This window comes from Equus asinus, chromosome 17 (genome assembly GCF_041296235.1).
Source record: "Equus asinus isolate D_3611 breed Donkey chromosome 17, EquAss-T2T_v2, whole genome shotgun sequence".
Lineage (NCBI taxonomy): Eukaryota > Metazoa > Chordata > Mammalia > Perissodactyla > Equidae > Equus > Equus asinus.
The window spans coordinates 51,325,784-51,348,928 of record NC_091806.1 but is presented as its reverse complement, the minus strand read 5'-3'; the positions used below and the strand labels follow the sequence as shown (position 1 = coordinate 51,348,928).

The following is a 23,145-nucleotide window of genomic DNA, read 5'->3' as shown; positions in this document are numbered from 1 at the left end:
TCTCATCCCTGTTCTGGGCCTGGCCAGTCACACAGGGCAGATGTGCTGCCCTGCCCCTCAGGGCTCAGTGAGTACCAGCGAGATGTGTTCGTGTTCACACAAGTCCTTTAAAAAGCAATAAGTTCCCCCTCCCCCAAGGAAGCGTGCTGGCTCTCCCCTCACCTCCTGTCCTGTGCCCAGGAGGCTGCCTGTGTGGAGGGCGGTCGGGTTAGGAGGGCAGGGCCCCAGCCAGTGTTCAGGGAGCAGGAGCGGGCGAGGGGCTACCATGGGGTAATGTCGGTGTGATCAAACAACCGCCTCGTGGACAACCTGAGCCCTCCACAGGGAGAGGCGGAGTCCATTTGTCTCAAATAGAAAAAAACCATAGGGAGGAATGAGCACCTCTGTGGCCTCTTTCTCCTCAGAGGTAGCGGAATAGAGTCTCCCAGGACCCAGGTTCTCTCCCCAAGGCAGCTCTCAAGGCTCCTGGCAGAAGAGGTGACTCAGGGCCTAACGGCGATGGAGCCAGAAAGGCAGTGACAGCTCCCAAGCACCTGTTCTTGTGGACACACTCTCAGAAACACACCTTCACACAGCTTCTCTCAGAGAAACTGGGCTCGTGTCCTGGGGCTGCCAGTAACAAGTTATCACAAATTCAGTGGCTTAAAGCAACACACATCAATTCTCTTACCGTTCTGGGGGTCAGAAGCCAACAATCAGTGTCACTGAGCCAAGGTCCAGGTGCTGGCTCAGCCGTACTCCCTCTGGGGGCTCTAGGAGAGGGTCCTTCCTGCCGCCTCCAGCCTCCAGGGCTGCATCCTTGTGCTCCTTGGCTCGAGGCCCCTTCCTCCACCTTCAAAGCCAGCAGCCTAGTGTCTTGCTTCAGGGTCATGTTGCCAAATCTCCCTCTGCCTTCATCTGATGACACTCGTGATCACATTTAGGGCCCACCTGAATGATCCAGGATCATCTCCCCATCTCAAGATCCTGGATTTGGTCACACTGGCAAAGTCCCTTTTGGCACATGAGGGCACATTCAGAGGTCCCAGGGGTTGGGATCAGTGCCTTTGGGGACTATTGTTTACCTACCACAAACACAGTATTGACATGGTCACAGACAGACACAGACACACCCTCGCACAGGCAGACACTGTCAGCAGAACCCACGTTCATGGTCTTGCGTGGTCCCATGTCAGTCACACACACTCCTCACATCCAGACCTCTTCCCATCAGCCTGCTGGAGCCAGGTGTGGGGAGCTACAGAGCTCTTCCAGTCTCACTGTCTCCCGGCCCCCTGGGGTCAGCCTTCTTTGCCCTATAACGGCAACACTGTGCAAATCCTTCCTTTGCTCTCAGCACTCCCTGCACCTAGGAAGCCATTCCTCACCACTGCCTTCAGGATTTAGCCTATCTCGAGAATGTTAAGCTGAAGGCCTCGCTCTGAGCCAGCTGCCTTCTCCATGCAGCCTGCCTTACTCTGCACAGTTCCCTGCTCGCAGCCGTGCCTAGCTGCCACACCCCACGGGTTTTCAGAGAACATTAATAAAGGGGTAGTCAGAAATCAAAGGTCACCAAGCAGAGCTCTTAAAGGGTGACTGTACATGTACCACTGCGCCCGAGCTTGGGAGCTTGGTGACCGTTGGACAGACTTTGCAGTGCTGGCTGAGCTAGAGACCCCAGGCCCAGCACATGGACGGAGTTTGACAGCCCCCCAGGGCTTGGCTCCAGTCAGCCTAGGGAAGGACCGGGTTTCTGATTCCCACCTCTGCCCCTGAGTGCTAGAGCTCAGGGCCAGACTCCAGGAACAAGCCAGAGGCCTCCTGCTGCAGGTGAGTGTGGCTCTTAGAGTGGTCACTTGGGAATTGCCTGGTCTCAGCCCTGCAGCCTCCACCAGCTGACCCCTGGGCTTCACACCTTTCTCTACATCCTTTCCCCTCTGCCCCCCAGGCTCAGGATCTAGGGCATCCATCTCCATTGAGGGCCCCCAGGCTCAGGAGCTATGGCGTCCATCTCCACGAGGGTGCTGCTGGGATCTCTTCCCCACCAGGGCTCAAACGTAGCCCCTGGGACAAGGCCCCCAGGCTGGGCCCCACCAAGGGTGCAGTGAGCATTCCGGAACACAGCCCAGGGCAGGTGGGGAGTCCGCCTCCAGCTGAGGCCAGCTCTGCTCCAGGCTCCCAGGGGAGAGACAGAAAGGGAAAGCACAGGCCCTGGCAGACACTTCATCTGGGGTCGGGCCTGGCCGGGCGTATGGAAGGAAGGAGCAGGAAGGCCCTGTAGGCCTGGGTCTGAGGCCAGTGCCCGCCCTGCGGTGACCCCACTTCACCACCAAGCTGCGACCTGGTCAGAGGCAAAGCCCCCAGACCAGGGTCCTGGGAGGGAGGACTCCCCTCCCGGCAGAGCGCTGCCGAGCGTTGGCCCGGAGGCACCTGGGGGGCTGCGGAGTGGCGGGCTGCGGTCACAGGAAGGAGGACGGCGAGAGGGGAAGACATATTGACCCAGCCGCCCCCGCCCCAGCATGGAGGCCCGCGCCGCTGCCGCCCGAGAGCTGCTCCTGGCGGCGCTCGAGGACCTGAGCCAGGAGCAGCTGAAGCGCTTCCGCCACAAGCTGCGCGACGCGCAGCTGGACGGCCGCAGCATCCCGCGGGGGCGGCTGGAGGGCGCGGACGCCGTGGACCTCGCCGAGCAGCTGACCGAGTTCTACGGGCCGGAGCCTGCGCTGGACGTGGCCCGCAAGACCCTGAAGAGGGCGGACGTGCGCGACGTGGCAGCGAGGCTCAAGGAGCAGCGGCTGCATCGTGAGCGTGGGGTGGGGGTCGCCGGGGTCCCTGTCCCTCGTGAGTTCCCGCCTGGACAGAGTCCCGGCCACAGGCCGCCCCCCTTCCCGCTCCCCCGGAAGAGCCCCGGCGCGCCCCGGCCCGGGCTGCTTCATCCGCAAATTCGCGGGCCCCGGGGCTCGGGTCTTGGGTTCTGTTGAGGGTGGCCCCGACCCCCGACTGCGGCCCCGGCCCCTGCTCATTCGGCGGGGCCTCACCGAAGGTCTCCCTTCCAGGGCTCGGCCCCAGCTCCTCGGCGCTGCTCTCCGTGTCTGGTAGGTCCCTCCCGGTGGGAGGCGCTGGCCCCAGGCTTGGAGCACGAGTGTCCTCGACGCCACTCGGAGGTTCCCGACAGCTGGTCCCAGGGAGAAGCGGGCGTGGGAAGGCCACCGGGGGGCGAGGGAAACTGAGGTCTGAGCCAGGCAGGGAGGGCACTGGGTCCCTGAGGGTCGGCTGACACAGCCTACCCCATCCCCGTCCCTCTGTCTCCGTCTCCCCCCCGTCCCTAGAGTACAAGAAGAAATACCGAGAGCACGTGCTGCTCCAGCACGCCAAGATAAAGGAGAGGAACGCCCGCTCCGTGAAGATCAACAAGCGCTTCACCAAGCTCCTCATCGCGCCCGAGAGCGCCGCCCCGGAGCCCGAGGCGCTGGGGCCCGTGGAGGAGCCGGAGCCGGAGCGCGCTCGGCGCTCGGACACCCACACCTTCAACCGCCTGTTCGGCCGCGACGAGGAGGGCCAGCGGCCGCTGACCGTGGTGCTGCAGGGCCCGGCGGGCATCGGCAAGACCATGGCGGCCAAGAAAATCCTGTACGACTGGGCGGCGGGCAAGCTGTACCACGGCAAGGTGGACTTCGCCTTCTTCATGCCTTGCCGCGAGCTGCTGGAGCGATCGGGCACCTGCAGCCTGGCCGACCTGATCCTAGACCAGTGCCCGGACCGCAGCGCGCCCGTGCGGCAGATGCTGGCGCAGTCCGAGCGGCTGCTCTTTATCCTGGACGGCGCGGATGAACTGCCGGCGCCGGGGCCCGCCGAGGCCGCGCCCTGTACGGACCCCTTCGAGGCCGCAGGCAGCGCGCGGGTGCTGGGCGGCCTGCTGAGCAAGGCGCTGTTGCCCGGTGCCCGCCTGCTGGTGACCACGCGCGCCGCTGCCCCGGGGAGACTGCAGGGCCGCCTGCGCTCGCCGCAGTGCGCCGAGGTGCGCGGCTTCTCCGACAAGGACAAGAAGAAGTACTTCTACAAGTTCTTCCAGGACGAGTGGAGAGCGGAGCGCGCCTACCGCTTCGTGAAGGAGAATGAGACGCTGTTCGCGCTGTGCTTCGTGCCCTTCGTATGCTGGATCGTGTGCACCGTTGTGCGCCAGCAGCTCGAGCTCGGCCAGGACCTGTCGCGTACCTCCAAGACCACCACGTCTGTGTACCTGCTTTTCATCACCAGCGTCCTGAGCTCGGCGCCCGCCGCCGCCGGGCCCCGGGTGCAGGGCGAGCTGCGCAAGCTGTGCCGCCTGGCCCGCGAAGGCGTCCTCGGGCGCAGGGCTCAGTTCGCCGAGAGGGACCTGGAACGACTGGAGCTTCGCGGCTCCACAGTCCAGACGCTGTTTCTCAACAAGAAAGAGCTGTCAGGCGTGCTGGAGGCCGAGGTTACCTACCAGTTCATTGACCAGAGCTTCCAGGAATTCTTCGCCGCGCTGTCCTACCTGCTGGAGGACGAGGAGGCTCCCGGGGCGCCGGCTGGCGGCGTAGGGGCGCTTCTGCGCGAGGACGCCGAGCTGCGCTGCCACCTCGCGCTCACCACGCGCTTCCTCTTCGGACTACTGAGCGCAGAGCGGATGCGCGACATCGAGCGCTATTTCGGCTGCGTAGTTTCAGAGCGCGTGAAGCAGGATGTCCTGAGGTGGGTGCAGGACCTGGGCCAGGGCCGTCCCACGGCGGCGCCAGAGGGGTCAGAGAAGCCCGAAGCGCTGGAGGGCACTGAGGAACCGGAGGAGGAGGAGGGCGAGGAGCTCAACCACCCGCTGGAGCTGCTGTACTGCCTGTACGAGACGCAGGAGGACGCCTTTGTGCGCCAGGCCCTGCGCGGCCTCCCTGAGCTGGTGCTGGAGCGAGTGTGCTTCAGCCGCATGGACCTGGCCGTCCTGAGCTACTGCGTCCGCTGCTGCCCGGCCGGGCAGGCCCTGCGGCTGGTTAGCTGCAGACTGGCCACTGCACAGGAGAAGAAGAAGAAGAGCCTGATGAAGCGGCTGCAGGGCAGCCTGGGTGGCGGCTCGTAAGTCTCCAGGGCAGGGCCGCCCTCTTCCTCAGGCTGCTGTGTGGGGCATGTGTGCCAGCGCACACCAGTGCACCCAGTGTCCATCTGGGCAGGGGAGTGTGTCCAGACCTGAGGCCTGCTCCCCCAGACAAGAGGCAGGACTTCAGAGCTGGGTTTGCCCACCTCTCACAAGGCAGCCTCAGAGCATCCAACCTCTTCCCCCAGGGTGTTCTCCCCATGCCTACCCCCAGCCATCCACATCCAAGACAAACCTCCTAGCATGGCACGTGACTGTGGCCCAGGACCACCCCCCCCATTATGCGTTCTCATAATACATTCTGGAATACACCCTGCGAGCTGTGCCCTGGCCCTGTGCTATCCCCTCCCCCCAGGCTGTTTGCTGCCTATCCTCAAAGCCTGCCCAGGTTCCCCCAGCTGGCCTGGAACACTTTGGCCCCAGAAGGCCCCCATGGACCCAGTATGCGATAACATCTGTCTGTGCCTGACTCCTCCACCAGCCCCTCAGCCCCCCCAGGGCAAGGCTTGTGCCGTGTTTCTGTGCACTTAGCTCCAACCTGGTGCCTGACTGGGTGCTCAGCATCTGTTGAGAGAGTGAATGTCAGGATGTTGACGGGGTGGGGCTGAGGACGCCCTTGCAGCTGCAAGGACAGACCCACATCTGGAACGCAGGTGACCTGCCCTATTGGACTCATGTAGATTGCTTCAACAGGGAGGCGCAAGGGGCCACAGACAAGTGGTTTCACTCTGGGTTTGGGGTGAAGGGGGTGAAGGGGTCCTGGCTCAGCTTGGGGTGGGGGCAGAGGCAGCTCTGACACCTCAGGACCACAGGAAGAAGTCCTTTTTAGGAGGGAGGGACTGGAAGGGGGCTGAGTGGACTTCACTTTTCTCTCTCCCCTAGCAGTTCTCAAGCCACCAAGACAAAACCCCAGGCCTCCCCTCTGCATCCACTCTGCGAGGCCATGATGGACCCACACTGTGGTCTGCACAGGCTGACGTGAGTGACCATGCCCCAAACCCCCCCCCCATCCCCACCCCGGGAAGGGATGCAGAGCAAGACCCCTTGGCAGAGGCAGAAGGGTGGCCCTGTCTGGGGATGGCTGGGGGACAGCTGAGAGTCTGTGGTCTCTGGAGGCCCGTGCTGGGGTTGACAGGCTCTGCCCACGCAGAGCAGGGGAAGAGGAGCCGGGAGCAGGAGACCCGTCACCAGCTCAGGTGTAGTTAGCAAGGAGGGTTTGGCCCCAGTTTGGGTGGAAATCGAGGTGCAGCTAAGCCTTCTAGGGGACGAATAAAGAAGACCAGAATGTATTTTCCTTCCAGAAGAAGGCTGCTAGGTGCTGTTGGAAACTGCTGGGGGTCCCTCCAGATGCTTAGAAGCAATGGAGGAAGGTGTTGGGGGCACAGGCCCTGAGGCCGGGTTGCCTGTCTCTGTGCCCTTGTGCAGTCAGGCCGTCTGAGCCACTGCTTCCTCCCCTGTAAACGGAGCCAGTAGATTCGACTCAGAGGGGGGGTGTGAGAATTAATGAGGCAACGCAGGTACAATACTTAGTACATAGTGACTCTCTGATTATCAGCGACTAAGCAGAAAGTAAGAAAAATTATAGGAACTAGTACTGATGGGTGAAATGGGGACGGACATATTCATATGTCAATGGTGATGTGATAATGTAACTTGATACGGGAGGCGTTTCCAGCCACCTGGAGATAATCGTAGGGAGCCAGAAAGGCAGTCATGTTTGGCCCATCAATTCTACCGCCAAACTAAATGTAAGATGTTCCTTGCAGTGTTATTTATGATGACAAGAAAAGGAGAAGCTACACAGCCACCCAGTGTTAGGGACCAGCCCCCTAAGTAAGCAATGACCCTCCCAACAGGATGCACGACTGTGTGCAGTCAAACATGCTGAGAGTAGAGTCTGCGTGGGCGCGTCACAAAGCTGTAGGGAACAGTGTCCTGAGGGAAAGTGGTTGTGGCCCCACGGGTGCACACATGGTCATGGCTCCCCAGGGACACATGCGCTGACAAAGGGCAGGGGACGTTCTGGAGCTAACACATCTCCGGAACCTCAGCCCCCGGGCACGGGCAGCATGCGCAGCTGGGGTGCGGCAAGGTGGCCAGGGGCCTGCAGACAGACCCATGTGCTTCTTGACCACAGGCTGTTCCGCTGCAAGCTCACTGATGCGGTCTGCCGAGACCTCTCCCAGGCCCTGAGGGAGGCCCCCGCCCTGGCTGAGCTGGGGCTCCTCCACAATGGGCTCAGCGAGGCAGGCCTGCGTGTGCTGAGCGAGGGCCTGGCCTGGCCCCAGTGCCGGGTACAGACGCTCAGGTGAGGCCCCGCCTGGGAGGGACTGAGGGAGGCAGCAGGGCCCCCATAGCAGCTGCTGAGGTCACGCCGCCCCCCAGGGTGCAGCAACCCAGCCTCCAGGAAGAGCTCCAGTACCTGGTGGGCCTGCTCTGGCAGAGCCTGACACTGACCACCCTGGACCTCAGCGGCTGCCAGCTGCCGGAATCCATGGTGACTTACCTGTGTGCAGTCCTGCAGCAGCCCAGATGCCATCTGCAGACCCTCAGGTGGAGGCAGCGGCGGGAGGGGTGTGGGCACACAGCCTCTCAACCCCGGGTGGGGTGGGTGCCTGGGGGCTTGCCATGGACCTTGCAGAGGAGCACCTCTGGAGTAGCAGGGCCCTCTCAAGTAACGGCACCCAAACCCAGCCCCTGAAGACCCACCCTCCAAAGCCCCAGCCCAGCCCTTGGTCTCGACTGCTCTGCAGGACCAAAGGTCCGTCTGTTGTCAGTGCCCACGGCGACAGTCTGGGCCAGTGAGCCCAACTCCCTCTTACTCTCCCTGACTGGCCACCTTCTGTCTCTGTGTGCCCCATCACTGCCCCCATCGCTCCCCTGTCACTGTGTCCCCCCAGCCCTGGCCTCCTCCTCCCCAACCAACGCCCCTTCTGTCCTGTGCACGTGGCTGCAGTCTGACCTCCGTGGAGCTGAGTGAGCAGTCACTGCAGGAGCTGCGGGCTGTGAAGACAGCAAAGCCAGGTCTGCTCATCACACACCCAGCACTGGACAGCCACCTCGAGCCTCCCGAGGGATTCAGCAGTGCCCTCTGAGGCCCTGACGGCCAGAGCAGGGCAGGGGTGCTCTAGTCAGCCCTGTGGCCCTCCCCATTCCAAGGGGGTCTGCTCTCAGCTGCTCTCAGCTCTGGGCAACCCTTTTGAGCCTGGGGGGCCCTGGACAGGCAGGGAGGAGATCCAGACAAACAAGCCCTGGCACATGCCCTTCCCCCAGCACCCGGGGGACAGGTCATGTCTCTGTCCTCTGCACCCAGGGACTCCTCCCCTAATCCCCATCGCGGTTCCACCCACCTTCCTCTCTTGGGACCCTCCAGCCATCCTCCATGCAGACGCCGCCCCCCCCCCCCCCCCCCACCGCGAACAAGGATGATGCTAAGAGAACTGAGTAGCTGGGCACCTGCTATATGTTGGTGACCCCCTCACTGATGCCATCCCCATCTGTGGGATGGGCCCCCACAGCCCTACACTCTGCCCGTGGCCACAGGAGATCAAGCAGGGGCTGACCGTTGACCACAGGTAGGCAGGTCACTGTCCCTCCCCAGGAATTTGGGCCTTGGCTGTCGGAGTGAAGCCATCCCTGAGGCTGTGTGGTCCAAGCCCAGAGTTGTCCACTCCCTGTCTAAGGTCTGCAGAGACTGAGACCAGGGGAGGGCGGAGATGGAGCCGTAGCTCACGGTTCTGGCTGGGAGCTGTGATGGCACAGATGTGGGCAGCCGCCCCATGCACTGATAATAAATTCTGCTTTGGATTCTCTTCTGTTGGTTTCTGTTGCACTTGGCCAGGGGTCCTAACAGGTGCTCACAGTCTTTCCTTCAGTCCCCAACGCACCTGTCGTCCCACTTCACAGAACGGGAATCTGAGGCTCAGGGGAACAGCCTGACGCAGGAAGGAAGCTCTGAAGCACAGAGCCGCGGTGGACAGCCCCCAAATCCTCACATGTTCACTGCTGGGCCCGGCCAGCTCCTGAGACCCCAGTCCAAGTAGGATGGAACCTGGGAATCAGCCCTTTCACTTCCCAGGGGAAATTCCCTTCTAGAATCCAATTTCAAATCCAGTCATTCACCCCACAAACAGACAAAATTCCTGCCCTCTTGGAGCTGGCATTTGAGGCAGGAGGACAGACAGTAAGCATGTGCAGAGAGGGCCAGCAGAGCTGTGGGGGAGAGTGAAGGGGACCCAGGGGCGGGAGAGAACGGAGCCCAGGGCTTCCTGTTATGTTGACGGTGTCTGGGAAATTTGAGCACAGAGCATTGAAAATGGGAGCAAGTGAGGGATCAAGCCCCGAGGACATCTAGGGAAAACCTCCCAGGCAATGGTCCAGCAGGGCGAGGGTGTGTAGGGGTCTCAGTCAGCTGGGCTGCTATAACAAAACTCCTCAGACGGGGGTTACCAACAGCAGACCTTTATTCGCATGGTCCTGGAGGCTGGGAGCCCAAGGTCAAGGTGCAGGGTCTGGCTGCAGAGGGCTGTCCTCTCACTGGGCCGTCCTGGGAGAGAGCAAGCCCTGTGGTCTCTTCTTATAAGGGCGCTAATTCCCATCTTGACAGCTCTTTACCTAATTACCTCCCAAAGGCCCACCTCCAACTACCATCACATTGGAGATTAAATTTCAACGGATGGATTTTGGGGGTCCATAACAGGGAGCATGCTCCAGCGCTGCAGAAGCAGCAAGGAAGTGGGGGCTGCAGTGGAGAGGGGGCGGGGCTGCATGCCAGCCGGCCTGGGCTGGGGTGAGGTGGGTGCCACTACGGGCTTCTGAGCACGGCGGGAACAACCGCGGAAGTGGGCCGTGGCTGCAGGCTAACAAGGCCTGCAGAGGGCAGAGCAGGAGCAGGGAGCATGCACTTCGCCGCACGGGCTTGGTCTCAGAGGTCACAGCGGGACAGTGAGAGCTGGCGTGCCCTGGAAGGTGGGGCCAACAGGACTCACGGATCCATGTGGGTGTTGGGTTGGGGGGCGGTCTGAGCAGCTGGAGGATGCAGTCGCCGTCGCCTGTGCTGGGGAGGTTGCAGGAAGTGCTGGTTCCAGGGGACATGTTGAACTTAAGTGTTTCTGGCTGGACTAAGAGGTCAGAGCACAGACATTTGGTTCAGACTAGGGCGCCAGCGACAAGGACCAGACAGGCCCGGGGCCGAGCCCAGAGCGTCCAGGAGGGCAGGCGGGCAGGTGGGGAGATGGAGGGGAGGCCAGAAGAGGCTGGGGTCGGAACAAAGGGAAAGAGGCGTCTCCAGGAGGTGGACCGCCAGCGCCATCTCTCCTAAAGAGGGGCACTGGAGCTCACAGAGAGGGAGGAGCCGAGACAGGAGGGGGCCCCGGACCCCTCAGATCCACCCTTGAACTTCTTCGTGGTCAAAATCGGCGCTGAGCTCCTCACTGCAGGTCCTTGCGAGTCCGATTGGTGCAGCAGACGCACCAGGTCCGCAGACGAACCCACGCAGCCTCGCTGGTGAGGCGGTGGGGGCTTGCAGCCTGTCCCACGGGCCGGTGACCCCGCCTCCGGCCTGAGAGGCTTCTGGCCCAGCTCCCCCGCCCCGCCCTGGGGATGGGGAGTCCAGTTGGCCCGCCCTAGAGGTGGGGGAGTCCAGTTACCCCGCCCCGGAGGTGGGAGGGTCCAGTTGGCCCGCCCCAGGGGTGGCGGTCCAGTTGCCCCGCCTGTCCTGCTGGTCCCGCCCTGCGCCGCCGGGGTTGGGGGCGGTGGGGACGGCGAGGCATTCCGGCGACAAGGCACCACAGGCTACTTACCCCCTCCGGCCCTGGACGGGCAGCGCCGCCCCGGCTGGAGCCAAGGGACACGGCAGGGTCGCGGTGAGCCCCAGAGACGCGGCCGGCGGCCCGCGCCCCACAGCCTGCCCCCGGAGCCCGGCTCCTCCCCCGGCCAGCGGGACTCTGGCCTCCACAGCCCCCGCCCCAAGCGCGCTTGTGCACACCCCACCCGCACCCCCAACCCGGCCCTTGACCTTGAGGACGAACCTCCTCTGGGCTGAGGCCTCCTCACTTCCCACCAACAGGCTGGGGTTCGTGGGGGTGAGGTTGGTGGGGGTGTGGGCGGTGGTGGGGGGGAGCCGAAAGGTTAGGATTGAGGTCCTAGGGCTGGAGTTGGGGCCTCCGTTGGGTCCCGGGAGATCAGTGTTAGGGGGTCCAGCATCTCTGAGGGTGGAGGTGTTTCCTGAGGTGGCTTGAAAGTGGGGGCTCTGGAAAATCGGGACTGCCTAGGTGGGTCCACACTCCCACCATCTGTGGGGGGCTTCAGCCAAGTTCCAAGGGGGCTCTGAGGGCTTAGAGACAGGGAGGCCTAGCCAATTGTGGGGGCCCCTGACCACTCCCTTTTCTAGGCTACTGTGCTGAGCAAGCCTCTCCATGGAGGATGCTGGCGAGGACCCCACCGTATTCACTGCCCATTCTCTGCCCAGTGACCCCCGGCTCTTGGCCACTGTGACCAATGCATACCTGGGCACACGTGTGTATCATGATGTACTCCACGTGAGTGGCGTGTACAATGGGGCTGGGGTAGACACGCACCGGGCCATTCTCCCCAGTCCCCTCAACGTCCGGCTGGAGGCCCCTGCAGGGGCAGGAGAGCAGCTGACCACGACCTTTGTCCTGGACACTAACACAGGTAGCCAACGTCTATCCTTGCCCCTAAGCCACTGTTCCAGGTGAGGGGGGACCACAGCAGTCCCATCCCTGCACCTCCTAACTCAGGATGCCCGACTGGCAAAAGAAAGGAGGCCCCGAGAGGTGGCCTTGCAAGGCCTCCAGCCAGGCGGGCCCTGGAGGGGCAGGAGCCTGGGGCTTCCTGTGTAGCCGTACCTGAGACAGGGCACTGGGGGCACTGAGGGGAGAGGCAGCTCCTCTCTCAGCCCAGAAAGGCCAGCAGCTTTGTAACGGTCCTCAACCCTAAGAGGGGGATGCGGGATGTGGATGACCTGTCTTCCCCTCTGCCCCCCCACGCCAGGCTCCTTCCTGCACACCCTGGAGGGCCCCAGCTTCCGGGCCTCCCAGCGCATCTATGCCCACCGCACGCTGCCTCACGTCCTGGCCTTCAGCGTGTCCGTCACCCGTGTGGCTGCGGGGAGCTGGCCCATCACGGTAGTGCTGCGGGCAGCCATGTCCCCAGAAAGCCCGGACCTGGACCTGCACCTGGGTCTTGACTTCCAGGGAGCCCGGTGAGGAGGGTCCCGGAGCAGGCTGGGTGACCCAAGGAGGGAGCTCGTTGCTCAGACACGGCTGCCCTCTTGCAGGTACATGTATGGCCACACGCTCACCCCTGAGCAGCCTGGGGGGCTGCTGCAGGAGGTGCACATGCTGTGGACACCAGTGCCCCCGGCGCTGACACTGGGGGAAGGCGAGATGGACAGGACCTGGGAGTTCCTGACTGTGGTGGGCGGCAGCCAGGCTGAGGCCCAGGCCTGCCTCACCGAGGCCCAGCAGCTGCAGGGCAGGGGTGCTCTGTACACCGTTCATGCCCAGGCCTGGGCCCAGCTCTGGGCAGGCTGTGGCCTAGATGTGGTCGGGCCCCTGCCCCTGCGCCAGGCCCTGCGTGGGGCCCTCTACTACCTGCTCAGCACCCTGCCCCAGCCCGGGGCCCCAGGATACGTCTGCCACGGTCTCAGCCCTGGGGGCCTCTCCAACGGGAGCCGTGAGGAATGCTACTGGGGCCACGTCTTCTGGGACCAGGTGTGCAACCGTCCACCCCAACAGTGGCACAGGCTGGGCGGCATGTAGGTGTGGAGGCCCCTGTAACTAAGGGCACAGGCACGGCTGCTGCCTCTGCCCTCCCTGCAATGGGGGCTGTGGTTGAAGAAGCACTGGGGCCATGGCAGAAGGGAAGGCGTCTCAGCTGATGGATATGTACAAGTTTGGTGGCAAATAGTGATTCAGGTGTGGGTTCCAGAAGGTACAAAGGCCCAGAGCTGAGAGAGCACATGGCACCTGGCCAGGGCAAGTACAGTTTAGGGGGTGCTGAGGGAGCCACAGAGACTTTAACTGGGGAGTGACATGGACAGACGTGTGTTTTGGAAAGACCCCTGAGGTTGCTGAATGGCCTATGGGTGGAGGAGGGTGAGGCCTCGGATAGAAGTGGGGGCAGAAAAAACTGGGACGCAGTGACCGCTGGGCGTGGCGGGGGCCAGGGTGCTGCTCCCGAGTCACCAGATGACTCTCAAAGCCCGTCCTGTGGCCCACTGCACAGGTGAGGCCAGAGGGGCTGCGTCCTTCACTCCAAGTCAGGCAGCTAGAGAGCAGCGGAGCAGGCTCCCACCAGGCTGCCTCTGCCCAGATTCTGGCCTGAGCCCCTGGGGGTCCTGAGCCTGCTGGGGAGGTGAAGCTCTGGACTGAGGATGAGGCATCTGGCTGGGCAGGTGGGGGAGCCTGAGACAGACCTGGGTGGGCAGCAGAGCAGGAAGCTGGGAGGAGGCAGCCTGAAGTGGTGCTGGCTCTGATGCCCGCAGGGCAGAAGGTGGGCAGGCAGGGAGAGAGGAGGACATGAAAGACCCCAGAACAGGGACCCTTCGGCTGTGTCTCAGGATCTGTGGATGTTCCCGAATATCCTCCTGTTCCACCCAGAGGCCGCCAGGGCCCTCCTGGAGTACCGCATCCGGACGCTGGGTGGGGCCCTGGACAACGCCTGGAACCTAGGCTACGAGGTGAGGGGGACCTGGGCACCCAACCGACAGGGCCCCCGAAGGGCCTGATATCCCCACACCCCTCCTGGGCCTGCACCCCTCACCCCAGGCCCCCTCTCTGGGTGGGGCTGGAACGTCGTGGGTTCTTAAGGGAGCTCAGCAGCATCCCCTTGTCTGCAACCTAGAGGTGGGAGCAACAGTCTGCCTGGGACCCAGATGGGGTCCCCTCACTGCCCTGCCCCAGGAGTCAGCACACAGTGGAAACTGGGCAGAAGCCACCTGGCCCATGATGGGGACATGCAGTGGGCTGTCAGAGCCAGCAGGCCATGACAAGGGCCCCCAGAACAGATGGCTCCCCCTCCTGTGTCTGCCCTCCCCAGCTGAAGGCTGAGAACATGGGGAAGTGGGTGGGCTACCCCTGACCCCCCCAAGAACAGAGTTGAGTCCACTTCAACCCCCCAACCCCTCAGGGAGCCAAGTTTGCCTGGGAGAGCGCGGGCTCTGGCCTGGAGGTCTGCCCTGAGGACATTTACGGGGCCCAGGAGGTCCACGTCAATGGGGCAGTAGTGTTGGCCTTCCAACTGTATTACCACATCACCCAGGTGAGGTGTCAGTGTGCCTGCCAGGTGTGACCATCCACCCCGGTGTGGCCATGCTCCCCTACCCCGCTGTGACTTCCTGCCTGGGGCCAGTCCTGTGAAGCATCTTGGAGCCAGGCCTTCATTTCTGGGCACTCGGAAGTGTGGGCATTGGCAAGAAATGCAGTGACCCAGTGGGAACTAGCGTCACAGGGGCTGTGGCCTCTGTCCCACCCTCTTCCTCCCCCAGGACCTGCAGCTCTTCCAAGAGGCTGGTGGCTGGGACGTGATCAGTGCTGTGGCTGAGTTTTGGTGTAGCCGTGTGGAGTGGAGCCCAGAGGAGGAGAATTACCACCTGAGGGGTGAGGGCATGGGGGGTAGGTGGTCAAAAGGGGGCAAGGAACTGGGGGGAGGGAAGATGGTCATGAAGGTAAGAGAGATGGGCATAGGGGCAGATGCTCATAGAGGAGAGAGTGGTCATGGGCAGAGGGAGGATGTTTATGGGGGAGCAGTGGCCATGGGATGAGGGAGGATGGGCATGGGAGGAGAGAAGGTGTGCACGGGTGAGGGCAAATGTGGGGGAGCAGATGGTCATCCAGAGTGTAGATCATGGGGGGAGGGCCGATGGTCATGGGGGGTGTGGATAATGGGGGGAGGATGAATGGTCATGGGGGGTGGATGATGGGGGGAGGACAGATGGTCATGGGGAGTGGATGATGAGGGGAAGGCTGATGGTAACAAGAAGGGAGCAGGTGGATGCTGCCAGATTCAACCTGTGATTCCTGCCCCAGGTGTTGCCAGCCTCATCCTGGCTGCTGGCATCAGGGGCAGGTCCCTGAGACCCAGACTGAGCACCATCTTGCACTCACTTGGCTAGGAGTCATGCCTCCCGACGAATACCACTCAGGAGTCAACAACTCTGTGTACACCAACGTCCTGGTCCAGAACAGGTCAGACCCAAGGACCCGCCCCACCTCCACCATGCAGGAGGCCAGTCAGGAGCACTGGGCTGCAGCCCTCTCTCCCTACCTGCTCTCCTAGCCTGCGTTTTGCTGCTGCCCTGGCCCAGGACCTGGGTAAGCCAGTCCCCAACCGGTGGCTGGTGGTAGCTGATAAGATCAAGGTGCCCTTTGACCCAGAGCAGAACTTCCACCCTGAGTTTGATGGGTATCAGCTGGGTGAGTGGACTCGAGCTCCTTCATGGCCCTGTCTCCCCGCCCTCAGGACCTGTGTTGCCCCCTCTCCCCACCCTCCCCATTCCTCCCCCACCAGCAGTGCCTGCCCCCCCAGGAGAGGAGGTGAAGCAGGCGGACGTCGTGCTGCTGGGGTACCCCGTCCCCTTCCCCCTGAGCCCTTGTGTTCGCAGGACGAACCTGGAGATTTATGAGGCTGTGACGTCCCCCCAGGGCCCTGCCATGACCTGGGTAAGGAGACTGTGGGGTGTGGGTGGTGGTCCTCATGTGGCCCCAGCCCTGCCCTCTGCCGCACTGGCCTCAGTCAGTCTTCCCTCCACACACAGTGGGCCTCCCCTCAGCATGTCCTCTGACCTCTGACCCCAGAGCATGTTTGCCGTGGGCTGGCTGGAGCTGAAGGATGCCAGGCGGGCCCGTGACCTCCTGGAGAGGAGCTTTGCCAACATCACCGAGCCCTTCAAGGTCAGCCTGGCCACCGGAAAGCTGACCATGCCTGCCTCCTCCTGGGCCCCTGGGTGGGAGGAGGCAGAGCCCAGCCTCAGGGCACAGCAGGGTCACCACCCTGGCGATTCCCACCTGACTTTGGGTGCTTCTGGAAGCAGCGATGACGGCTCCGGAGGGCCAGTGTCCGGGGGTCTCGGCACTGACTGCCTGCCCCGCAGGTCTGGACGGAGAATGCAGACGGGTCGGGCGCGGTGAACTTCCTGACGGGCATGGGGGGCTTCCTGCAGGCGGCACTCTTTGGGTTTACGGGGTTCAGGTGAGTGCAGTGGCTGGCAGAGGGTAGTCACCTGCCCCCACCCGCCCTCCTCACAGAACTTCCCCGCCCCCAGGATCACCAGGGCCGGGGTGACTTTCAACCCACTGTGTCCAGCGGGCATCTCTGGAGTGTCCGTCTCTGGCGTCTCCTACCAGGGGAACAAGCTTGACTTCTCCTTCTCCGGGGACTCTGTGACAGTTGAGGTCATGGCCCCCACAGCGCCTGGGGCCTCCCCGCTGGAGGTTGAGCTGTGGCCATCACTGGCTCGGCTCCCCTTGCCCCCAGGTAGGCAACTACCCCCAGACTCGCCCAGGGGTCTGGGACATGTGGCCCCCAGGGTGGTCCCTGGGCGTGTGCCCTCCCCTAGGATGTTCCCTCTCCCTGTAGGAAACCAGGTCTCCTTTCCCTGGTCAGCTGGCCGGATACAGAGGTCACTCTCGTAGGAAGCAGGAGCAGCAGGTTCTGCTCCAAGAGTTTGCTCGGAGAGTGTTTTGAAGACATTAGACTCCAGCCCCAGAGCCCGCAGGACCTTCTCTGGGACACCCTTGGGCCCTCCAGCCCCACCAAGTCGCTCACTCAAAGCTGTCCTGGTGCTGCCCCAGAATGACCAGGGCTGTCGGCTTCAGGGGTGTTCTGGGGTCCTCTCCTCTGGCCACTCCCTCTGCGGGTGCCCCTCTTCAATGCCCTCCTGGCCTGCCGCCCCCCTGCCACCCACCCTCCACCCGGCAGCCAGGCGCACGGGCTCCAGGGAAAGTCTAGATTCTCCAGCCCAAAGTTCATGACTGTCTTCCTCTAGCCTGAGCCCCTCCCAGTCCTTTAAACCCCCTGGTTGGGTGGCTTCCCCACGACCTCCCACACCAGCCACATCGGTGCCTGCCATCCCTCGGTGCCCCTTCCCCAGGACGCTACAGGACAGGGTGGGGAGAAGCCCACAGCTCTGCTGAGAAGGCAGAGGCAGGTGCAGGGCCCGATGTGGAGGCCTTGATGTGGAGGATAGCGGGACCAGGGAGTGGGGAAGGGGACTCCGTCCCTGTGGAATTATTCAGGACTCAGTTGCAACTTCACCACAAAGGGACTTCTGTGTTGCACTGTTGAGCATCAGGCATGGCTGGGTCCAGGTGCTCTTGGGCTATTGTGGGGACTCAGCATCCTCAGTCCTTGGATCCTCTGGCCTCTGGGCCACTTCTGTCAGTTTGGATGGCTCCATCACATGCCTTTCCTCAGCGGGAAGGGAGGGGAGTAGGGTGTGGAGCAAGACCCTGCATCTTCCCTCTGACCAACCAGAAGGACGCAGCGAAGTGTGCATGGGTTAAAGGCCACGGGCCTGGGCCCGTGTGTCTTGGGCAGGCTGCCTATGGCTGGAGGCCCTGCCCAGGTCTCCTCCTGGGGCCTCAGCTGGCCCTTCAGTTGGCATGTCAAACTTGGGTCCTGGGGGTGGCCCGAGAGTGAGGTGACATGGCATCTGCTGCCGAGATCTTGGTGAGGGCTGTGCCAGCTGCGCCAAGTCAGCCTGAGGAATTAAAGTTTGCTGCTGGGAAAAGCTCCGTCTGCTCTCAGGAGCTGGTGTGCTCCTTCTTCCCTCCCGTGGAGCAGGCAAACATTCCACTTCCCGCCCTCTACTCCCGCCAACCGCACATCGTTCTCCCTGTTTTGCGAGAAGCAGATGACAGGCAGAGGAACTGTGATGGACAAAGCGGGAGAGAGGAAGGAGGTGGGTGCAGGCAGTGGGGATCCCAGGGCTGTGTTGCTGCAGCAAGCAGCATGGGGGACAGCTTGGCCTACGAGGGAATGTGGCCACGTTGCCAACCAGCATGCCTGTCACTGCAGGCTCCCTGAGGGCCTGTGGCCTCGGGGAATGTAGCCAGCATCCTGGTGGGGCTCGCCCAGGCGCCCACAGGCTCTCCCTCAACTCATGGCTGTGGAGGAAAGGCCCAGGCTGGTCTGCGAAAGCCAAGCACGGCAGCTGGGACCTGTCCCTGTGGAGCAGACACTTACTCTTGCAGCCCTGGACCAGACGTGGATGCAGGCCTCAAGATGGGTGGCAGGTGGCCCTGCGCCCACAGGACTGATATAGCCTGGTTCTTGCTGCCTGGCCATGCCACCCGTGAGCAGCCACCTGGATGCATAGCAGGGTGGCCCTCTGAGGGGCGGGGCAAGGTCGCAGTGCATGCCCAGGAGACAGCCTGGGCAGTGAGGGCTGCCCGTGACTTGCCCCCACACCTGACGTGACCACACGCTTGGTCCTCAGCACCGGGGCATGGGACAGACAATCTCCGCTCCCCTCACCAAATGTGGGGATTGGCAGACCATCCCATGCCTGCGGAAATGGACCCAGCCACACACAGGCTCACCCCGCTCCCAGAATGTGCGCCCAGCACGGCTTCATCCCTTCTTGGGCCCAGCCTAGCATTCAGGGTCAGCATGCTGTCTCCATCCTGGTCCAGGCACTGGCACACTGCCCTTGTCCTTTGTCCAGTTGGGCCCAGCACCCGGCTGGCATATGGCCAGGACACCATCTCTGCTGGCACCCTAGGGACAGCTGGGCTGGTGGTTGGCTGTCACAGGAGGGAGTACTCTGGAGGCTTCAAGTACAGCAGCTAGACAGAGGCCCCCATCCTCAGCCCAGGCACAGTGGGCTGGAAAGGGACCCTGGGTGGAGTGCTCCAAATCCTGAGCTGCCCTGTGGTTAAGGCCCTGCAGTTAGCTACCCTATCATTGACCTGGCCACAGCAAGTCCCAGGGCCTCACCCCAGCCACACAGGCTGTGTGCATCTGTTTAGCAACCTACCCCCCCAACTTTGCCATGCTCTGCTTGTTCTGGTAGGGGGCTGCACAAGGGAAGTGAATAATACAAAGACACACACCCAGCACCAAGGACACTCAGAAAATGTCCTCAGTCCCCAGTTTCCCCTCTCTTCACAGTTGTGTGTCTGTGTGGCTTGGTGATCATGTGCATGTGTGTATGGCATATGTGTGCATGGATGACGATGTGACCGTGCATGTGTGCTCGTGTGTCTGTGTCCAGCCCCTGATCCAGGGGGGAGGGAACCCACTGCAGAACTGAGACTTCTCAGAATTAAAGGAATGCAGGAGTCACCGGGACAGACAGAGCGACCCAAAAGAGGAGGTCAGCACACACCCGACCCAGACAGGAGCACACAGGACGAGGCGAGAAATCTCAGTGGCCAGGGGCTCCCACTTGTGTGCACACACATGCACAAACACGGGTGCACACAGCCTTTGGGATGGTGCACACACGGGATCAGGGAGACACACCACACCCGTTCTGGAGGACAGGCCACCAAACCACAAGGCCCAGCAGGCAGCAGAGAGCAACAGCCCAAGTCCCCAAACTTGACTCTAAAATACTCAGGCGCCTCCGCCCCAGAAGCCACAGGCCACCCAGAGCCTGAGCAAAGGGGAGAGTCGGCACACAGCCAAGGGGACGGAAGGGGATGTCCCACCATCGATGTGGGGGCCAGTCCAAGCAGATTTGGCTGCGGTGGTCCCTAGGGTAGCCCCCCTCAGGCAGACGCCCTCCCCCACCCCAGCAGGAACAAGGCCCAGGAGGCACTTTCTGGAACCAGGCACTTTTAATCAGGAGCCGAGGCTGGGACTGAGTGGGGCGGGGGGCCTGGGCGGGGCAGGGAGTGAGGGGACCAGGGCCATTAAGGTTAGAGCGGAGCCCCTGGGATCCAAAGGGGATCTTCAGGGTGCCCAGGCCAGGGCAGTGGGCAGCAGGCCCTGTGGTGGGGTCAGGGTGGAGCTCCCGGGGCGGCACCCTGGGGGGCGGTGGCCCTGGGTCAGAACGTGGGGCAGGGCCCAGCCCGTCAGTCATAGTCTGAGTCGTCGAACTTGGTGCTGAAGAAGGCAGCAGAGTCCTTGGCCAGCCGGGACAGGTGCAAGGCGCCAGTCACCACCAGTGCCAGGAGCAGCAGCGGCGGCACCAGCGCCCACATCGCGGCCAGGATGTTGTAGCACTTGGCCTTGGAGCCGAAACGCCGGGCTGCCTCCAAGTCTCCAGCCACTTTCTGGTCTCGGGCCTGCAAACCAGTGGCAGGGCCAGGTCTCTATCTGTGCTTGGGGCGAGGGGCCTGCCTCCCGCACCCCAGGAAACCACTGGGTCCACACCATGCTGGACCCAAACTCTGGATGGAGGGATGTGGCCTGAGGGGACATTGCCCTGGGCTTGACTCACTCCCTTCACAGCCCCCAACCAGACACTGGGGCTTGGCCCTCCAAGGGCCCTTGTGTCCTAGGGGACCTCAGCCTAAGGGGAGCTGGAAGGGGCCCCTGTCTCCTCCCACTCCAGCTATGGACCCAGTGGCCATCCCAGGCCAGCCTCAGCCTGCAAGGACCCTCCAAGTGGGGAGTCCTTTGGGGTGCTGAGACCCCCCCAGAAGCTGAAGGTAGGGGGCTTTGTTCACAAGACCCCCAGCATGTGAAAAGCCCCCATTTGATGAAAGAGGCCCCCTTGGGTAACCCCCCATCGACTCTACTCTTCTGGATGGACTAGATTCCCTTGAGGACAGCCCCTTCGTTTTTGTGAGCAGCACCCCGCCTGGGACGCCCTCATGAGCTGCAGAGCGCAGAGCCCGCCGTCCCCAGGGAGTAGCCCCTTGATAAGCAGCTCCCCTTGGAGACCTCCTCCTCCCTCTACTTGATAAAGCAGCCCCCCAGTGACCACCAAACCCCATAGAGACCCTTCCCCTGCCCCCAGCTTACAAGCAGCCCCCTCAAACGCTCTAGGCCCCCTCGACAAAGCCCCCCAGAAAGCACCCCGCCCGCCCACCTTGATGGAGTAGGCCAGCGCCAGGAAGCCGAGGCAGCACAGGTTCAGGTAGAGGGTGCTGAACACCGACCAGATCAGGTGGTCCCGAGGCGGGGAGCGCGGCGCCCCCAGCGCAAGGGCCGTGTGCGCGGCGCCGTCCGCCTTACGGGGGGCCCGGGGGTCCTCGCGGGGGTACGACGTGTCCATGGGTTCCAGCGCCGTCTCCGCCTCGCGCAGACTCCGCTTCGAGGGTGGGCGCCCCGGGCCGCTTATAGCGCCCGCAGCCCTGCCCCCAACGGCGGGCTGGCCAGCGCCGACGCTAAATATAACGACAAATGACAGCCTGGAGCCGGGCGCCGGCCCGCCCGTACCCCCGCGAGCCCCCCACCCCCCTGTCCCGTCCCGTCCCGTGCCCCCGTCCCCATCTCTCCCCCGGAGACCCTCGCGCGAGCCCCCATCGGCCCCCTTATGCTCCTGCGTTCCGCCAGCGGCCCCCACCCGCACAAGTTCCCATGGAAGGCTGCAAGGATTGGGAGGCGTTCAGTGGCCGCGGACCCCCATCAGAACCCCTCCCTCCCTCAAGCCCCGCCCCAAGGCGCCCTCCCACCCAAGGCTGCTGATGGTGAGCGTGCAGTGGCAGCATACCACCCCACCTGCACACCTTCTCCCCTCACGCCGCCAAAGGCTGCTGGGCAGGGCGTGTAGTCGCTGCAGACTGCCCACCAGAGCCCCCTTCCCCGTGGCCAAAAGGAGCTGGAGATCCACCTCAGGGCCATGGGTACAGGTACCAGGCTGCCTCAGCGTCAGGGAAGGGCTGGAGCCCCCCAGGCGTGGGCTAGGCCCCCCTCCTCAGGACCAGGGCTGCTGAAACCCCAGCTCTTCTAGCCCCAGAACGCAGAGCTCAGGCTGTGCCCTCATCACCTTCTGGTCGGTAGTGCCCAGCCTGGAAAGGCAAAAGTCCCTGCTGACGTGCTAGTGGGAGGCTACAGGCCACAGCAGGGTCAGTGGCAAGGAGAAAACAGCAGGGAAGAAGGCAGGCGAGGGGGTGTGGCATGTGCAGGTCTGCGGGAGGCCCCCAGGACCAGCCACAAGGCTATCATGGCTGTCAGGCTTGGGATGAGCTCTCCTGACCCAGTGCAGGGCCTGCCCTCCTCCCTCGCGGGCAGACAGCTGCTTCTCAGTCTCCTTGGCCGGCTCCTCCTGCCCTCCCCAGTCCAGAGATGTTTGGGGGCGTGAGCTCAGGGCTCTTCTTGACCTCATCTCTCTCTGCAGGGTCCAGTGGATGCTTGGCTGTAAGTGTACGTGCCAGTGACTCATGTTATGTCCAATGGCCAGACTTCACCCCTCAAGTGCCTGCTCGGTGCAGGAGGCTGGTGGGATCTGCAACCTAACTCTTCGAGAAGAGACCTCAGGCTCCGACCCCAGACCTCCTGTCTTAGTCAGTTGGGCTGAGATAAAGCACCACAGACTGGGTGGCTCATAACAACAGAGGTTTATTTCTCACAGTTGTGGAGGATGGAAGCCCAAGATCAGGGCACCAGTGTGCACAGGTTCTGGCGAGACCCTCTTCCTGGTTGCAGGCCGTCCCTGTGTCCTCACAAGGTGGAAGGGGCTAGGGAGCTCTGTGGGGTCTCTTTTATAAGAAGTTATCACAAGGGCTCCACCCTCGTGACTTAGTTACCTCCTAATACCGTCACAGCAGTCACTAGGACTTCAACATGTGAATTTGGGGTCCACAAACATTCAGTCCATCACTTCTCCTCGGCGAAGTCTCCCCCATCACAGGTGATGGTGACTCCACCCACCCAGCTGCTCAGGCCAAAAGGGTTAGCTTACCCCTGCCCCCTGCTCCCTCTACCAAGTCCATTTGGCCCCACCTTCCAGGGCAGGTGGAATCTCACCACCCCCACCACAACCTCACCTCCTGCTGGCTTAACAGAGCCACTCCCCTTGGCACTCTCAGTGTGGCAGCCAGAGCAATCCTGTTGGAAGACAGGTCATGTCCCCCTCTCTGCTCAGAACACTGCACTGGCTCTCACCTCATACCAAGCGAGATCCAAAGTCATGGCAATTGCTAATA

At 62.8% G+C, this 23,145-nt stretch overlaps 3 protein-coding genes and 1 long non-coding RNA gene across 38 annotated transcripts; 2 read left to right on the top strand and 2 right to left on the bottom strand.

Annotated features, from left to right (window-relative positions):
- Positions 1-1,591: 1,591 nt before the first annotated feature.
- Positions 1,592-8,893, top strand: NLRP6 (NLR family pyrin domain containing 6). 4 transcript variants are annotated; one of them, XM_070488564.1, is made up of 8 exons: positions 1,592-1,809; positions 2,498-2,778; positions 3,033-3,071; positions 3,306-5,061; positions 5,966-6,058; positions 7,218-7,388; positions 7,466-7,633; positions 8,037-8,893. In XM_070488564.1, exons 2-8 carry the CDS (start codon positions 2,499-2,501, stop codon positions 8,173-8,175), a joined length of 2,646 nt encoding a protein of 881 aa, XP_070344665.1. In that variant the 5' UTR covers positions 1,592-1,809; position 2,498; the 3' UTR covers positions 8,176-8,893. The 4 variants fall into 4 exon arrangements, with proteins under 4 accessions (XP_070344665.1, XP_070344664.1, XP_070344663.1 ...); XM_070488563.1 differs by having other exon boundaries at positions 1,612-1,809; positions 1,928-2,778; positions 5,963-6,058; positions 8,037-8,892; XM_070488562.1 differs by having other exon boundaries at positions 1,669-1,809; positions 5,963-6,058; positions 8,037-8,892.
- Positions 8,894-9,527: 634 nt separating this feature from the next.
- Positions 9,528-11,016, bottom strand: LOC123278127 (uncharacterized). The gene is made up of 3 exons (XR_006515408.2): positions 10,882-11,016; positions 10,069-10,200; positions 9,528-9,626 (listed from the first exon to the last, which is right to left on the bottom strand). It is a non-coding gene; the product is annotated as an uncharacterized lncRNA (long non-coding RNA).
- Positions 10,747-17,849, top strand: PGGHG (protein-glucosylgalactosylhydroxylysine glucosidase). 28 transcript variants are annotated; one of them, XM_014861136.3, is made up of 14 exons: positions 10,747-10,944; positions 11,472-11,755; positions 12,095-12,305; positions 12,381-12,816; positions 13,665-13,784; positions 14,234-14,365; positions 14,592-14,703; positions 15,219-15,291; positions 15,383-15,519; positions 15,632-15,765; positions 15,901-15,996; positions 16,197-16,294; positions 16,368-16,579; positions 16,682-17,849. In XM_014861136.3, the coding sequence occupies exons 2-14, from the start codon at positions 11,497-11,499 to the stop codon at positions 16,735-16,737; spliced, it is 2,076 nt and encodes a 691-aa protein (XP_014716622.2). In that variant the 5' UTR covers positions 10,747-10,944; positions 11,472-11,496; the 3' UTR covers positions 16,738-17,849. The 28 variants fall into 28 exon arrangements, 16 of the variants coding, with proteins under 16 accessions (XP_014716622.2, XP_070344651.1, XP_044606474.2 ...); XR_011495263.1 differs by having other exon boundaries at positions 10,806-10,944; positions 13,590-13,784; positions 16,450-16,579; positions 16,682-17,838; XR_006515400.2 differs by having other exon boundaries at positions 10,806-10,944; positions 13,590-13,784; positions 15,614-15,765; positions 15,839-15,996; positions 16,682-17,838.
- Positions 17,850-19,868: 2,019 nt separating this feature from the next.
- On the bottom strand, positions 19,869-22,287 carry IFITM5 (interferon induced transmembrane protein 5). Of its 5 annotated transcripts, none has more exons than XM_044750552.2 (3): positions 21,987-22,287; positions 21,087-21,384; positions 19,869-20,337 (listed from the first exon to the last, which is right to left on the bottom strand). In XM_044750552.2, exons 2-3 carry the CDS (start codon positions 21,270-21,272, stop codon positions 20,125-20,127), a joined length of 399 nt encoding a protein of 132 aa, XP_044606487.1. In that variant the 5' UTR covers positions 21,273-21,384; positions 21,987-22,287; the 3' UTR covers positions 19,869-20,124. The 5 variants fall into 5 exon arrangements, with proteins under 5 accessions (XP_044606487.1, XP_044606485.1, XP_044606486.1 ...); XM_044750550.2 differs by having other exon boundaries at positions 21,727-22,244; XM_044750551.2 differs by having other exon boundaries at positions 21,719-22,015.
- Positions 22,288-23,145: the final 858 nt, after the last annotated feature.